The 18,007-nt window shown below is 42.1% G+C and overlaps 1 protein-coding gene across 5 annotated transcripts in view; it reads right to left on the reverse strand.

Annotated features, from left to right (window-relative positions):
• LOC120513318 (CREB binding protein) overlaps positions 1–18,007 on the reverse strand; it is a 95,463-nt gene that overhangs the window by 23,162 nt on the left and 54,294 nt on the right. For 3 of the 5 annotated variants that reach the window (XM_039732627.1, XM_039732630.1, XM_039732629.1), the window contains 14 exons: positions 16,100–16,342; positions 15,379–15,478; positions 14,777–14,923; positions 14,207–14,324; positions 11,437–11,629; positions 11,274–11,327; positions 9,976–10,100; positions 9,239–9,427; positions 7,395–7,814; positions 6,594–6,773; positions 6,181–6,367; positions 2,272–2,390; positions 1,862–2,101; positions 1,236–1,324 (listed from right to left, as the gene is read on the reverse strand). In XM_039732627.1, coding sequence (XP_039588561.1) covers positions 1,236–1,324; positions 1,862–2,101; positions 2,272–2,390; positions 6,181–6,367; positions 6,594–6,773; positions 7,395–7,814; positions 9,239–9,427; positions 9,976–10,100; positions 11,274–11,327; positions 11,437–11,629; positions 14,207–14,324; positions 14,777–14,923; positions 15,379–15,478; positions 16,100–16,342 — 2,404 coding nt within the window. The remainder of the gene's footprint in view (positions 1–1,235; positions 1,325–1,861; positions 2,102–2,271; positions 2,391–6,180; positions 6,368–6,593; positions 6,774–7,394; positions 7,815–9,238; positions 9,428–9,975; positions 10,101–11,273; positions 11,328–11,436; positions 11,630–14,206; positions 14,325–14,776; positions 14,924–15,378; positions 15,479–16,099; positions 16,343–18,007) is intronic. The other 2 variants (XM_039732628.1, XM_039732631.1) reach the window with 2 other exon arrangements.

Consider the following 18,007-nt stretch of genomic DNA (forward strand, 5'->3'; position numbering starts at 1 on the left):
TGAAGTTACTATTCTTTCCAAATACAGAATGCAAAACATGGAAAGTATTTCAAATTTTACCAGCATTTAAGGGTATGGGTTATTTTTCTCCAATGCCACTACTGAAGTGTCTCTTTAAATACATTTTAATTGCTTTATTTCTCTTCAGCCTGACTTCTCAGAGTCCACAGTGGCTGTATAAAACCATTTATGAGAGCTCATGAATTTATTCCTGCCTGTCAATACTTTCTGCCTCTCAAAGGCCATCAGGGCCCCCCACACAAGGTGGGATGACACATTTTCCTCTCCCACCTTGTGCTGCTTCAGCGTGGGGCTCAACAGGCTGAGAGCTTCCCAAGAGCATGTTTGGAGAGAAGGGATGGCCCAAAAAGATGAAATACAAGTGCTGGAAGTCTGAATTGGTTCTGTAACTTCACAGCTGGCAAGGCTTAGAGGCTGCCAAGCCTCTGGAAAGCAATTCATAACTTCCTTTTCCCTATTTAAAATAAAGCTTTTGTCTCAGCCCATTTGTATTGTGTATTTTATTTGGGGGGGAAGACACACATCATCTAAGAAATCAAAATTAAAGCCAAGTTTTGAGTTTGCTTTGTTATTTTAACACTGGTGATTTAAGCATTAAATGGAAGATTAATCTAACAATTGTTTATTAATAATAATAGAAACACCAAGTCCTAATATTAATTAAAAAATGAGAGAAATTTTAATTTTCACAGCTTCTCATGGAGTCTCTGGGTAGTTTTTAATGCTATTTCCAAGCTAATTTAAATATAATGAAGCACTGGCTAGGAAGGGGAAACAAGTCTTGCAATCAATCACTGTACCCTTTACTTGGCAAACTCTGGCACTAACTTGTAAAGAAACCTGCATATTTTCACAATTCTCCTAGAACAAGGTAACAGGATTTCCCAGTGCCTTTTTGCAGTCCTGCCCTTCTCCCTGCAGCAAGCCCTGCTCCTCATTTTATGGAAAACATGGACAACTTGACCTGCACTGAAGCATTGCATGGGGCAGCCTGGCTAAGAGGAACACTGAGGAACAGAGTGCCTCACACTGCAGCACAGAGAAACAGAGTCACTGCAAAAGGACAGCGTGGAAAGACAAAAAAGAACTTCTCCCTGACTTGGCTGACAGAGGAAAGTAAAAGTTAGAAATCCTCCTCATCCTCTGTATGTGCAGAGAACTGAAAAGAGATCTCACTTTGTGAATAAGGGAAAATCCTGGATTCAAGGACTTACCTGTTCTGGTAGCTGTAGTAGGCAGCATCCCGGGGAATAGTACACAGCTGCTTGCCATAGCAGCACAAGGTCTGGGGAGAGAACTCATACTGCAAAACAAGGGAGAAAAGCACCTTTACAATAGTACACAGCTGCTTGCCATAGCAGCACAAGGTCTGGGGAGAGAACTCATACTGCAAAACAAGGGAGAAAAGCACCTTTACAATGGGGGGTTTTGTTCAGCAGGGGTCTATAAAGCAAAGCCTGTGGGTGTCAGAGGACCTGCCATGGCCAGCACACTTTTCCAGCTGTTGTGAATGTACCAGCACTGCCCTCTCAATCTGGTGACAATCATTAACTCTAAAAGCAGCTGGCCCTTTGACCTCTGCTTTATGGATATGGGAAACCAGGGAAGGATTTTAATATTACTTATAACTAAAGAAGGTGTCCCCTGAGGGAGAAAAACACAACAATAATAACAGAAGGGCAGAGCTGCTATCGACCTTTTTAGCTCTGAACACATTTATAACAAAACCAAATTTTCTGCAGCCCTTCCATTTGTATTTCTCTTTCAAAACCAAAGTCCCCCCAGCTGCAGCACACCTGGGCTGTTGGGAAGAACCCCCCTGGGACACAGGGACACCCACCTTGCGCCCACAGCAGTAACCCAGGGACTGCATGACCGGGTCAATCTCCTGCTCAAAGACTTCTGCCAGCTTAGTGCAAAACTTGTAGACCCGGGAAGTCTTGCGGTTGTAGAGCCAGGCGTTGTTGAACATCAGCCACACATCATCCACGTACTGCCAGGGCTCCTGGTACTGCCCCGTGTCCAGCTTGCGCTTGATGGTCGACAGATCCATGGGGTTCTTCACAATGTCAAAATAATCCTGGAAAAACACCAAAAAACCTGAATTTTTAGCAGGTTTTTCAAGATGTTGAGAAAAGGTAAAATGTTTATCTGAGCAAAGATAATTTAGGAGAATATCTTAAAAGAAATATTTTTAAACAAATAAATGAAATAGAATATTTGTATAGGGTTTTTTTAATGCCAACTCACCGGAATCCCTAGAAGCTGGGGATCCACAGGCTGTCTGAAAGGAAGGGACTCGGGGTCCTGCCGGTACAAAGCTTCCAGGGTGGGCATGAGAGCCTGGCGCAGCTCCTCAGGCTTGAAAACTGGGAATGGAAGTCAGAAAGGTTAGAAAATTGCCCTCCTTGTTTCCTAATCTCTTGACTCCCCTAAAAAAAAAAACAAAGAAATACGTTTACTAAAACTCTGCAATGGATTTTCCTGATCAGAGGCAAAATCTCACTTACAAGAGGCAAACACAGCCTTGTATTTACTCAGATCACAGCAGGTGATATTCCCAAAACAGGGATATGGGAACAACTCTAGCCCATGATGATACATATTCTGGAGCATTACGAAACTCCTCTAAACTTATACAGAATCAAATTAAATCAATTGTTTCAACATGAATGAACCTTTTCTCCTCAAAGGAGAGACTGAGCACAATTTTCCCTCCCTCCCTTCTAACCTTGCTCGCTATTTCCAAGCCAAGATTCCTCCAGCAGAACCCACTGCAGTGGGCAGGGGTGAGGAGCCAGCTCCACAGAGAGTGACCAGATGTCCTGAGAGCTGGCACAGGAATTTTCCTGGCCACGGTGTGCAAACAGTCCTGGTCTGATGGATCGTTAATTGATTTTGAAAGTGTTAATACTTTCAGATTTCTATGCCACCACTTGGCAACAGTGGCATGGCAACAGCCATGATTCTTTCAGGAGTGGCTGACAAGGACAAAAAAAGGCAATACATTTTCTGAAAAATAATGATAACTTGGAGAGCTCTTTGAACATCTCAGCGGTGTAATTACATTTATTTCCTTAGGAACAGTGTCTTTAAATAGGGAAGAATGCCTATCATTGAGAAAAAAAGACAACTAAGGAAAGCAGGATGGCATCTAATATTTATCCACCTGGATGAAATGAGAACAATACCAATAAAATGGAGCAATTAATTCTGCTAAAAGCACTTGAATCATCAGTGACCCCTTTGAGGCTGATCATTGCTTTTCTCAGTCAAATGGTATTTTGGTATGACATAAATTGCTTTTTGGGACATCGAGATCAAAATCTATGATTTTAAAGAGTACACACTAAAAAAGGGGAAGACAAATTAAGCTGCCACTACCCCATTGGTTGTATGATCATTTCAGCTGTTGCCACAATCTCACTCCCAGATAAATGGCAATTCCCTTCCATATTTATCAATACCACACAGGCAAGCACTTTTCCCTACTATAGGCTTCCAAAGTTTTATAAACAACTCTTGCACATTATGGGATCCTCAAGAACATAAACAAATCTTAAATTCTATTAATGAGGAACAGTATTCCCTACTGCTCTGATTCAGATAGTTCATAATCTGAATTATTTCATTTAATGAAATGTAAAGGTCAAAAAGTACCTTCTAATAATCTATTCTGACTACCTGCTTGACACTGCTTTTAGAATTTTCACCTATAATAACACACCACTAAGCTACAGTATCCTTCAAAGTAAATCCAATTGTATTTTAAACTCAAACTACAGAGATCCAGTGTGACTTTTGCCAAGTTCTTTAAAGCCTAATTATCTTTGCTGATAAATTTTATAACTCACTTTCATTTTGAAGTGTGAAAAAAAACCAAAACGAAAATCCAGTTGTTATTTGAATTTATTACTTTACCTAAAACCACAAAGAAACGTTGCCTTCATGTTCAGCTGCTCTGCCTCTAAGGACTATGACTAATACCAGCACATTTGATCATAGCATCTCCCTGTACATGGATTTTACAAGGAAGTTTTGTTTTTCCCACTCTCCTTTTTCCAAAATTAAATGCTCTCAGTTCTCCTCCAGTAGCTTGAAGACCTTTGCAAGGAGCTGGCATCCAGTTATCCCATTTTGTCTCGATGTGTGGGTGGTAAAAAGAAAATGGGATCTTTGCCTGACTCACGATGACGTATAACCTACCAAAGAAGAGTACAATGCTACCTTTTTCATTTTTTTCCTTTTTTTTAAACAAAGGCAAGTCTGCTTATGATTACTAAGGAGAAAATTCATAAAGGAAGAAAAGACATTTTCAAAATTACAAGGACAGCACACACAAATACACCTCAAACCTGCTCCTGAAACTTTTCCACTATGTCTCACAAAGAAATGAAGAAACCAGTAAAACTCATCTTCAAGGTCAAACTAAAGCTACCACTTACAAGGAGACAGAAGCTGCTCAAATGAGTTTTATAGTGGGTTTTTGAGAGTGAAAGGCAAGGAACCATGACCTCCCTTTCTTGCTCACATTAGATTTGCTTGCAAAGTTATAGCACACAGTCCATGGCACTTCCCCTCAGTGCCTGCTGTGTCCCAGCTTATTGTGGGATGGCCCTCAGGAATCTGCCAGCATGGGAAGGAGGAACAATTCCCAATACTTCTGCAACCCATGCAAAACTCCTGATCAGTCTCTTCAGTAGTTTTAAAATACCACCCATCCCTTCAGCACACTTGGCAGTAATTACTCTCCAGTACCTCTTGGTTTATTCAGAATTTTAATATCAAAGCTCAATTGACATTGAACAAACTCCTTGGTGAGAAAATGCCACCCTTTAAACTCGTGTCTGTGGTTGTACCTGCCCACACAGCACGTGCTTTGCACTACACAGTTACTGGGTGACAAAGCTTCCAAGATAAAATTGTGTCACCAAAGGAGGAATTGGAATACGTGGTGACCCAGCCTGAACTGACTCTGCAAGAACCTTCCCTGTGCAAGCACATTCCTACCAGGCAGCAGTGATTCCTTCCACTGGGAATATCACTGGCTCAGAAATGCTAATAAGCTTTTTTTTTCCACTCCCTGTGTTACATTTGGGTTGGAAAAGGCTCTGCCAGTTGGTTCTGCAGTGGGTACTCATTTGGGTGCCCCACTCTGCTGGCAGCTGAAAACATCAATCTGCAGAGAAATGTGTTTTACAGTGATTTATTACAAAAACATTATGGTTAGTAACCAAATGCAACCCAAAGTGCATCAAGGAGATGGATTTTTTTAGACATTTGCAGCATGTTGAAAGCTTCCCTTTGGTTGAAAACTAAAAACTAACCACAGAAAACATCACCTCAATAAAGCAGATGCCAAAAGACAGAGGTCTCAAAACTGCTAAGGTTTTTGAGTCTGAAAACTTATCTTGCAGCCTGCCACAAAGCCTGCACTGCAAGCAGAGAAATATATTTCTGCTTTAATAATCTTATTTATTTCTTACTAACACAAGGCACCCAAACATTTATATAACCTGCAGCACCATGAAGTTGCCTTGAGTACAGCTGCAGTCACACCTCAATCTGTGCTGACACTGCAGCTTAATTTAAGAGACTGCTGAGCAAATGAACACTACAAAGAAAACTTCCAAGTCCTGAAAATACAGGTTTTCAGGATATAATAAATGTTAAGCCTCTTGCAGCAGTCCAGCCTAGGAGGAACAAAGGTTCAGGAGAGTTCAAGTGCCTGATTCTCAGAAAAGTGACTGACAAAACTCAGGATAAAGGTGGTGTGTGCAGCCTCTTAACAGGAGAAGAAAAGCAATGGATATCCTTGGTTACTGAAAGCTCTCTTATCTACACTGAGCTCTCCTCAAAGAGCACCAAGATGTACAGGGAGGGATTTATGTATTTAATTCCTCCAGCAATCACTGCCTTGGCCCTTCTGAGCAGGCACTGCTGAGATCAAGGGCACAGTGACTTGCTTTTCTCACCTGATTCATGTAACATTAAAGGAATGCTACTTTCAAAATTAAGTTACAGAGTATTGATCTCCCAGAGCTCCACGTGCTGGAAACAAGAAGTGTAAAACAAACCTCCCAGCAGGAGCTGAGGCTGTGGAAAACAAACGTTAGTGAAAGCAAAGCACACAAGGGAACTCAGTGTTCACACACGTACTTTTCTTGCGGGGCTGGGATGGTGATGTGGATTGTGAAGTGGTGCCATTAGTGCCACTCTCCTCTTCCTCTTTAGCCTCTGTTTTTATTTCAGGCTTCTTTTCTTCAATCTCCATTGGCTCCTGCTTCAGTTCTGTTCCATCTGTTTCTTCTTTTATTTGTGAAGTTCCTTGTAAATCCTCCTCCACCTTAAGAAAGGATGCAACAAGAGGTACTGTTACATCTACAACCCAATCTTCAGCCATCAAAATATTAGTTTGAGACTGTTGAAGCACTTTGCATCCATGGCTTTCCTCAGGAGTTACTTTGCAGTAACGACCCTCCTCTCGCCCCTTAGCTCACGAGTCAGACACATCATTAAGTGCTTTTATATCTATCACTGCTTTCAGTTAAGCTGTAGAGAATCTCATTTACCTCAGTCTTAGCTTCCACTTGTGTCTCACTAGTCTCTGGCTCAGTTTCTTCAGTTTTAACTTCTGATTTGCTTTCTAGCATTGGTGCATCTGGTCCTAGTTGCTGGGAATTCGTATCAGCACTAGCAACTGAGGCAGGGGTGGGGACCCTGTTATCAATACTAGCTGCTGCCTGGGATAGCTGTTGTAAAAACAGTACAAAAGAAAGACACTGCATATATAGAAATATTTTCCTTTACTAAAAATGAACAGCACAAAAGAGACATGAGATGATATTCTACAACAGTGCAGAACATGGATACAGGTCACTGTAGCCAAGTTTGATAGTACACATTCAATAACTCTGCTTTACAGAGCAGAAGCCAAGGAAAAATTCTGCCCCAAAGAGGCTTCTTTTACAGAGAAAACACCTGCCCAGTAAAACACTGTACATTCCTTGAAACGTGCATTTGCCCTGGCTGTATCTTAAAAGGAAAGGAAAAAACTATACAAATCTCAGGATCAGAAAAGATTCTGATTATGGCCAAATAGGGCATTAGGCCTGTTACACCTCATCTTTCTGCACACTGCTGCCAATTTTACTTTGAGCAGTCTGGCCATTCAACCCCCCCTCCTTTACACAATGCTGAGAACATCTGAACACACACACACACACATTTTACACATCTCTAACCAACCCCCTGGTCTAAAGCAGAAGCTGCTATGGACAGCTATGGGCTCTATACATTCAGGACATGGTGCTACAGACAGGGACACTCGTGGGATGTCACGACACAAGGCAGGGGGACTGGCTGCTACTTACTGGAGTGCCGGGTGCCTGTGCCTGCACAGATGTTGGCTGCTGCTGGGCTGGCTGTGGGGTTGGCACAGACTGGGGCTGGGCAGGGGTCTGTGGCTGCGGTGTCACCTGGGCCTGGGCTGCAGTCTGCCCCGTGGGGGTGCTCTGGGTCTGCGTGGCCGTGGGGACAGAGCCTGGCGTCGGGGTCGGAGTTTGTCCCGAGGACGAGACCGGTGTCGATGGCTGGGTGGGAGCTGCTGGCTGGGGAGGAGTCATTCCCGGGGGGGTCGGGTGCTGCATCGGGGGCATCCCGGCAGCAGAGGACACGGGAGGCGTGGTCTGGTGCAGGGGGGGCTGTGTCACCGGGGGACACGGCAGCTGCCCGCTCTGCGCTCCCAGCATGTTCATGGAGTTGGGAAGGGCAGCACTGGGAACCTGCCCCTGCTGCGGAGAGAGAGAGAGTCTGTCAGAGCCTGCAATCACACTCATCCCTTCAATCACAGCCCTGCAGCCTTCTCTGCCAGGAGACTGTCAGTGCAAGCACATCAGCCTCACATGCTGCTGCTGCAAGTGACTGCTCTGATTTCTGTCACCGCTGCCATCAGCTCGCAAGGACCTTGCTCCCAGATCTAGATGTGCCATGCACGTCCTGCATTAATTCCACTGCCACAGAGAGGGAATCCTCCCAATGCCAGTAACACAGAAACCCACAGGCAGCCTCTAAATGGTGCCATTAGCTGGGCAAAGGTCAGGCTTTGACACAAAATGGTTTTGAGCAAATACCCATTTTTAGGCCAGGACTCTGAGGCAGCTCTGTTTTAGAGGGCAGGTCAACACATTTAATCCTGGTGTTGCACAGAGCAAGACTTAAGAAGAGTCTTTTTGTTTTCTCTTTAATTCTAATTAAACTGCTCAAGATGCTTCAGAAAAGCTAGGATTTGTTTTTCAGAGTGGCAACAATAAAGTACCCTGGATGTACTCAAACCTTTAAGTGATACATTTTACTGAAGATTGCATCAGATGACTGGTGATCAAAAAGAATATTCTATCCTCAAATGTAACTGTTACTCTTAGAAATACAAATCAGTTAATTTCCTGCAGATGAGGTTTCAAATTTAAAACACACTTCTATATTGTCTTTACAGAGGCAGTTTTATTGAACTAAATGCATTGGGAAAAAAATGTTCACCACAAAGGCAGTCAAACAACTGAGCCAGGGCCCGTGAAACTGTAGATATTCCATCCTGAACAAATTCCAAACTTGACTTGACAGAGCCCTTCATACCCTGATCTAAGTAATCTCCCAGAACTCTGGAGGTTTTAACCAGCCTGAATTACTTGGGCTCTGAGTTAAACAACAAGCCTTTCCCTCTGGAAAAGCAGATACTTTGGCATCATAAGCACAGCTGCTGCTTCACTGACCACTACTGCAACAGAAAAATGTTACAGGAAAAACCCAACAATTTTCTCTCTCCAGAAGCAAAGAAGTTAAAACAAATTTTAGAAGATCTTGCCCAAGCACTTGATAATAATCCTAGATTTAAAGTTAGCTTCTCCGGTCCACACAGAGACAAAACATATGTTCACAGGCATCCCATCAACTGATTTCTGATATTTCCCCTAAAAATCTCCTCAGCATGCATTTTGAAGGGATTTAAATCAGGACTTGCAGGGCGTTGCGCCCCCATTAACAGATGTCGATGAGTTATGTAAGAGCTTCTGAAGAAGGCAGATGTAACCCAGGATCCCCCAAAGTTGGGTAACTACATCAAACAATGGATACAGAAATACAAATAAACAAGTAAGTACAGCAAATAAATCAGAGCAAAATAATAAAGAGCAAATAAATCCCAGAGAATCCATCTCACCTGTGCCACCCCGGCCTGGGCTGTTGACTGACCCATGCCCACATTGTTCACATTCATAGCTCCAGTGGATGCTGGGAACTGGTTTTGGGGCAGGAATTGGTTCTGGGTAGGAGCCTGACCCATCATGTTGTTGGAATGAGCTCCCATCATGTTCTGTGGCTGAGGCATTCGGGAAGGAGACATTGCCATCTGAAAATTAACACCCAGATTAACCAATTACCACTTAGTACTACGGAGCAGGACAAAGCAAAATACACTGAAAACAATCAAAAGATGGGACCAAAAAATTAAAGGAAAATTGGCTTAATTACACTAACTGGAAGTGGGCATATACCCATAGCTTCAGCATTTGCTCCACAGCATTCATTATTTTTAACAGGTAATATTCAGAGTGTTAACTCTGTTTTGTTCCCTAGGTTGACAGAGAGAATGCAGGGAAACTAAAAATATTTTTGTTTTTCTAAAGAATAAAACCATGTTTTCATGTAGGAACAAAGAAGGTTTATATACTGCAGAGGCAGTAGATGCTCTTCCACAGATTGCTGGGGATTACTGCACCTGTGGCACGTGCCCCCCTTAAGGCCTGCTCAGTGTTTTTGGAGCAGGTAAATATTGCAAACAAACAGCCTGTCACATTCACTGCATTCCCATGAAATTCTGCCACAATTGGCAGCAGTGCAGCGTGGCTTGGCCCTGCCAGGGGGTGAGGCTGTGCTGGGCAGGGTGGGGGTACGAACCGCGGGCACGGCGCCCATGTTGTTCATCTGCACCGGGTGGTTCATCGGCGACGCCGCCCGCGGGCCCAGCGGTGCTTGGGGCATCTGTACATTCCCTATGGACATGGGGTTAAACTGATTCATTCCTGCAAATGCACCCCCAAAACAACTCATTAGGAACAAGTCAGCACAGTGGATGGATCTATATTCTACTAGAAAATTAACAGTTATTACGGCTGCAATTCGACCGCCCTGCATTTTATCCTTTAGTTACTTGACTTAACAGACAAGGCAGGATGCAAGAAGTGTTCAGAACAATGCTAGTTAGGGTGAAATACCGTTTTTGGTGTCTTAAAATTAAACACAAAAGATGAAGAGTAGACGCTGGATGTTCTGCAGAGACAGGATGCTATTTATAAATAATACTTTAGGATGGTTTCCTAAAATCAGGCATTTGCTTTGAAACAGCAATGTCTTATTCAGGGCTCACTGAAATGGTTGAAGTAAATATGATAAAAATACCTATGGGATGTATGAAGGCAATTCCAAGCCTCAAATCAGGACAAAAGCTGGCAAAATGCTTTAACAGGGGTTGTGCTTTTCATACAAAACATTGAATCCTTCCAAAAAACTTGTCTAAAGCTGTAATTATGGAGCTATACTTGTTATCAACTTGTTCTTCTATTCAAATTAATTTAAAAAGTATTTTATTTCCCAAGGACATTTCTACACAAATTTTGACTTAGTACTAACTCTGAACCAAGAAATAAAATAGCTGAGGACACTTTTTTGAAGGAAGTTGAAGCACCTAAAAGACATGCGCTTGTTTTTTCAGAAAAAAACCACCCATGAGCTCACAGCAGCCACTGTGAGCAATGACAAGTGCTGTGAACAAGCTCCAAGGCTTTTTTTACATGCACTTTCCATCAGAAACCAAGAAAGGCTATCATTAGTTACACAGATGTTAGGACTAATGTGCTGTGTTTCCAGCTACAGGTGTATTTTTGGCTAATTAACTGATGAAAACATGCCAGCATCCTTCCCCCTTTACAGTGTTTTAAATGAGATTATCCACAGTATTCTTGCTTGAGCTGTCCTCTCTTTGGAAGCATTGAATTAATTCCCAATCCCCAGCAAAGTGCTGGATCCATATTGTTAACACTGCACTGACACAGAGCAGCACCAAAGAATGGTGCTGGAAAAAAGGCAGCACTGCAGTTCCTCCCTCCCAACACCAAAAAACCCCAACATAAGATCACCTTTCCCCCCCTACAATTATTTTGCACCCACAAATTGCAATTAGAGAGGAAAACAGATACCTTGAGAAACCTGCATACGACTGATAGGCACGGTTGGCATGGACATAGGCCCATCTGCAACACAACACAAGAAAGGTCAGCAAAACCAGTTTTAAACACAAGCTCAGGATTAACTGGAGCCCAAGGACTCCCGAGAAGCAGAGGCAGCTCCAGCAGCACTTACTGGGTGGCCTGACGGGCTGTGCCTGGCCCATGGCAGCAGCCACCTGGGGGATCCCTGGGGGCTGGGGCCCGGGGGTCTGTAAGGCTGCTTGGTTCCCCAGCATCCCTTGTTTATGGAGACGAGACCTCCTCTTCTCTTCCAGCTCCTTTTGGATCTTATAGATTTTCTCTGCTAATAAATGATAGTATTCATCCTAAAAGGGAAAAGCAAAGAGTAATCAGCAGCAGTAAACTCATTCAGTCTACCTAAATACCATCATCTGGTTTTGGGTCAGGTTTGTTTTGTTTTTTAATGTATACATCTGTCTAATTGAAAAAGAAATATTTATTTTCACAATCCTGTAAATTAAGACAGCCTTTTCTGCTTCAATGCAGAAAAGGGGAAAAAAGCTTCCAGAAATTACACTTGTTTACAGCTACCCTGCATACCTATACTCTGAGTAAATTAACAGACAAAGGAGAAGGCTGGAGGTTCTCTGTTACTTCAGCAAAACCCAGGAAGCTGTGATTTAGTTTCTAGGTGTTAATGATTTTTAAATGTTATTTTCATAATGAACATTTCCACTAATCCACAGACAAAAGAAGAAGATATTCCCAGCACAGTGTTACACTGAATAAACTTTCAGGAGACAGATGGAAAGGACAGATCAATTTTTACATAAAGAAAGGAACTGCTCTTTTCCTGAAGAGTCTATCAACAATCATGGCAAGGGATAAACAAAACCAGACAAAACCTCAAAGGAATGGAGAAAATTCAGAGAAAAATAGTCCACAGGCAGAGACAAGTAAACACTACAGCTGTACAAGATGAAAAATCCATTTTACTCAAGCCACACTGACAACAGATCCAATAAGACAATCACAGTGCACACCACATAGACAATTTTGCTTGTCAGGAATTGCTGGACACACATCTGCCAAGTGATTATGCACCTGTTAAAGGCAAAAAAACCCCACAAACCCTCAAGGCTGCATTTTATTTGTGGGGCCACTATGCTCTTAGAGCCCAGGGTTACATGGAGGACAGATTGAGTGATGCTTGCCCAGAATTGTTTTGTTTTCATTCAATATTCATCAAAACCAGAATTTGTTATTACAGCAGGATTTCAATAATTTCCAAAAACTTAATATGAGATATGTATTCCTCAGCAGCCTTGGTAAGGAAGTCCAATCACGCAACATAAAGCTTTGTTTTTCAGGTCACTTCTCCCCTCAGAGTTTCTCAAAAATCAGTGCAGACACTTTCTGCTGTCCAGTTTAAAAGCTTTACAGCCCCTCCTCTGCTCAAGCCACTTCAGTTGTAAGCTCCTATTTGTAAATTTAATATTGTGCTGCTTTCCCACTGCAAAGATTCCTGCAAAGCCCATGTTCACAAGGAGCACACACTGCTAGAACAGCATTAAACTCCTTACAATGATGCCTCTTACTAATATGTTTTTCAGTGTCAAAGTAGAACGGGAGCTCCTCAAAAGGAAGGATGTAATTCCTCATGGCATCGTTAACACATTCTGAATTACTCCCTTCTTCCAAGTTTGCTGCTTGAAGCCAAATACATTAGATGAATTCCAATAACAGAAACTTCTGGCCAGGAGGCTCTGACAGCTGTTTTGAGGGGTGAGGAGAAGATACTTCTGGGTGTTTGTCTGTCAGAAGGCATTTAATTTTACCATCAGGAGTTTGCTATGCTCATCCTTGCTGAGAAGGTATTTAGACAGCCAGGTGTGACCATGAAATCCTCCTCCTATCTAACACTGGTCTCCAAAGCTGCCAGGGTAACCACGGCTGAGCACACCCAAGTCTTCCTTGTAAACAACCTCTTGGTAGCTACAAGGAGGCTACAATGTGGTTACTGACCAGCACTGACCCAGCAGCACTGTGAGAATGGCCACTGCCTATCTGTCTCTAGGAAATAAAACCTGCATTTCCACCTCCAGCCCTTCTGGCAGGTGGGCTGAGAGGGGCAGAACTGCCTGTCTGGATCATCTGATGATCACCTGAAATGCCACTAACTGCTCTCTTTAGATGCTCCTCCCTTGTTTAAGAAAGGATCTCAAGCTTCTGATCAGGTAGGATCTTGCTGGCTGTCACTACTGGCACTAATATTGCTGTCTTTTCCCAATGAAAACTTGCAGGGAGTAGTTCCTTTAGGGTAGAATTAACACCATGTCATATCCTCAGCCTGTCAATTAACAGGGGTTTGCTCCCTTCAAGTAAGAGAGATTTGAGCTGACATCTCTGTGCAGACAGAGCAAAAATGATGAACTACAACAGGAATTCTGGGGTTTTTTTCCCATCCACAAAGAAGCTAAACTGACTTCTTATGTCTTAGCCCAACCACTTCTGGTGCTGCAGAACAGAGGAGAATTATTTCCATCAGTACACGTGGAAGGTAAGCACTGGAACACCACTGGGTCCTAGAAAAAGCCTCCAGTGGTAAAGAGGCATTAAGAAAAATTTAAAACTACTGCTAGCACAGACTTGCAAAAAGGGAGGAAGTCAGAAAGGGAAACATTAAGAACTGCAAGCTGTGCTCCAAGCTTCTTGCATTTCAGGAGGATGCAATAGGGATGGAGGTGGTGTGTAGAGCTGAGAGGTGAATTAGCTTGGAGTGACAGGAATCACATGGCTTGGGACTACACAAACACTGTCACAGACTGGAAACGTGACTTTCCTCATGAAAAGGGCAGTGAAATGATTCTCTGGGGTTTTCTTTACACTTGTAAGGTTAGTGACACTACTGTTCTTTCACATGCTGGATGGAAGCAACATACCCTACTATTAGCAGATTCATACATATCTCCTTCCACTTTCCTGGCATAAGCCACCAAGTTCTCCATGCGGCGATCCTTCAGTGCTGCTGGATCAGGAGTGGGGAAGATGGCTTGGACACTGCAAGGACAGAGCAACAATAACAGAAAAAGATCTTCAGAAGAAAACCCCAAAATCAGTATACAGCTTTATGATAATCACCCTGGATATTTCCTTACACATCAGATATATAAAAACATATCCAAATGGTTAAAAAAATAGTATTTTACTATTTCTCACAGGATTAAAATAAATCAAATGATGAAAATAAAGCGAGGTTTAACAATCTGGAATCTAAATAACTGTTCACCACAGTAGAGCAAATTTACTGGCAAATTTATTAATTCCATGCCCACTCCTTAATGAGCATGAAGAACAAACTGAAGAGGAGGATTAAAGGTAACAACCCATCCTGAGTGGCCTAACACCTGAGAACCACTACTGCTAACTTTCTTTTCAGCTTAATAGCAGAACTACTGTATTGAAATTCTTTAGAAACATTGAGGAAAAAGGCAGCCTTGGTGAATACTTACAGTTTATGCACTAAATGATTGCGCAGGTCCTGAGTGACATGTTCATGCCATGCTTTCCTTACCCCGGTACTCGAAGGAGGTGCAGCCGTTGGCATTGAGCTGAGGTTTCCAACATTGCCAGAGTTTGTGCCATCATTCATTAGTGGGCTAAAATAAAAAGGGACTGTTAGAGTACCAGAATGCAGAGTTTTGTTATAGGTTTGATGCCTGAAGTCATTTTTGAGTTGTTGCTTTCATCACTTTTAGCTATTGCATCAAACATTCTCCTAAATGAAATTTTGGCATCAACAAACTGCAACCCCTGAAGCAGCAAAGCTCAGGAGCTCACAAGGCACATTCACAGTGTGAATGGTAAAGAATCACAAGTATGAACTTAAAAATACAAAATAATCTTCCTTTGGGACTTCACTTAAAAGCAGTAAATATTGTGGGGCTCTCAGGAGGCACAAGTGGCAGCTCTGGAAGTGAAAGAGGAGAGAGAGCAGAGCTGCACACGTCCATCTCCATGCCAATACAATCAGTTTTTAAAGCATGCTCTTATTTATGTTCATAAGCATGGAAATAAATGTTTAATTGAGCAAGAATAAAAATGTGTGCATTACTTATTTGTCCCAAGGGATGTTGGAAGAGCAGTTTCAGAAATTAGACCCGGTTGCTGGTCTGTTGTTATTCCTCCTGCAGGAAGGTTCATCTGGTTGGCTCCTTTGGGACAAAATTAAACATCATTGGTATACAGTTCACAATTTTGACAATAATATGACAAAACTGCACTTTACTGACCCACCTGGCTAACAAAAGAAGCAATTTATCAGGTTAAGTATTTTTATAACAATACCTGCTGTGCTGCACACACAAGGCTATTTATGGAACCAAGTTACTTTCAGTCTAAACTACAAAAATGAGTCCATTAAAATTTTAAATTCATAAACCCTTAAGATTAGATCAATAAGCTATAAAGAAGGTAATAGTAGCAATTAAGATGCAAAAAAAAAATGTATTTGAGACAGAATTGTCTATTAGAACACGGAACAATTGTTAAACCAAAATTCTTCAGAAATTCTGTCTCATCACCTCAGAGAATGAGCTATGGGCTGTATTTTAACAGAAACTAAAACTCCTGCTATTTGTCAAAAGCACTACATTCAAAACTTCCTAAAATTCAAATGTAAATGAATAGTAGTGTATATAAAGAGTGTATTTTTAACTTACTAAACAACATGAACAGACAGTCACTACTCTGACCAAACAAAATACCAGACTGTCCTAAAAATTCAACATCAGTTATTTTAACTCTTTTTTTTTCTTGGTCTTTTCTCCACCTACCCAGTGCATTAATGGTCCTCATTTGCTGGTGAGCCTGAGGCTGTGCTGGCTGCTGGCCTTGGACCTGGGGCTGCAGCTGTGTTTGGGGCTGGTTGCCATATGGCAGCCCCAGGGCAGCGTAGGCTCGTTGCATGGAGCTGGGGTCAATTGGGTTGGGATTACTTAGTGCTGGAGTGTTCTGCTGGCCCGTGCCAACAGAACCGATGGAATTCTGGATCCCACCAGCTGGAGACCCTAGAAGGGCTACAGAGGAGAGAAAGGAGAAGAGAAAATTCAAACTCAATGAGGATAAGGAGTAAAACCAGTCATGGCAACAGTCACCAGAACATGCACATATTCTATAATACAGATCTTTTTCTGCCAGAGGACAGAACAACACCCGAGATGCCAAGTGGGGAAGCTCAGCCTTTGATTCTACAGGATAGAACCCACCCTGGCTATTAATCCATGCAGTCTAAAGAGAAATGCTGTAAATTTCAGGCAGATAAACCCATAATTACTTGTATTAGATATATAGCACAGGCTCCTATATAAGGCTAAATAGGATTTTCATGCTTGGGGACAGTAAACTAAGGGGGGAAAAATTTAATTCCTCTACTTCCCTCTTTCCCATCAATACCATTTTAGGTCAAAATATTTGGCTCCAGAACAGAGATCCTGAGTTCAGCAGAAACACTGTGTCCTTGGACACAAAGGTAATACTGAAGATCTGTTGGTAGAAATTTTCATTGCGAGCAGTCACCAGACGAATCCTCTGAAGGCCAAATTACCTTAAATCCCAAGTTACTCAGAGATATGAAAAGCCCTGAGGAGTCTTAGATTGTACTGGCTAAATCTAAAAGAAGTTGTAGAGTCAGTAAGGGGTTGAACCCTGGTAAATAACTTAGATGATATTTAGGTATTCATTAACCTATATGGCTACCACAACCAACCAACCTCTCCCACCATAGAGATGTGTGGAAGAGTCATTTTCATTGTAGACAGAAAATGGAAACAACAGGGAAAAGTAGTATTTACTTGAACCAGAAGAGAGCAAAATTTTGCATTCTGGTTCTCATTTTAGCTGCCATTCTAAGTAATACCATGTTCCCTAGTGAATGACCCATGGAGTACAACCCTCAGCACAGGGACACTGCATTTTGATAATCAGGACTCTGGTAGAAGTAACACTTCCTTCACATTTTCCCCCTCAAGTCATTAAATAAGTAATGTGCATTACAAATGTGTGAACTAAACTTAGCAACAGTAATGGCTCTTAATATAGGCAACAATAACTGTTTTATTGAAATATTAGTAGGGGCACGTGGTTAGATAAAAAAGTCATGAAAACAAGCCTTCTGAGACATTAACAGCATTATCCAGGCTTTCTTAAATCCTTCCCCACTATGGAAACTGAATCACTGAAAGAGATACACAGGCTTCTAGCTTCCACCCAAGAGAAAACACACACATTGCAGAGTCCAGACTTTTCCCTCTCCAGATGAGAAATCAATTTGATCTCATTTGCCAAAGAACTACAAATAAATAAACTCAGATATCTCCCTCTCCTGAATGAGCAGCGCTACAAAAACCATCCTTTTTCCCCCCAAAGGACAATCCACAGTATTTTAAATGCTGGGATTACCATGGAAATTAAGGCTTATGCATATTTACACTCTGTGGACACACTCACAATAACTTTTGAACTCACTGATCACATCCAAGAGAATTTAAAAACAAAGGCAGAAGCTGATTAAGATCCTATCAGCTTAATTAAAAAAAAAAGACATATTAAAGAGCAACTCTATGAATTCTTCATTGGACTCCATGCAGTACTCTGGAATCACACAGTCTGGAGAAAGATGCCTTTACACTACTGCAAGCCAAGGAATAGGAAGGATAAACAGCACAAAAGTTGTGGCACCCTGG

The sequence above is a fragment of the Passer montanus genome, unplaced genomic scaffold (assembly GCF_014805655.1).
Source record: "Passer montanus isolate IOZ18808 unplaced genomic scaffold, ASM1480565v1 scaffold8, whole genome shotgun sequence".
Classification (NCBI taxonomy): Eukaryota; Metazoa; Chordata; class Aves; order Passeriformes; family Passeridae; genus Passer; species Passer montanus.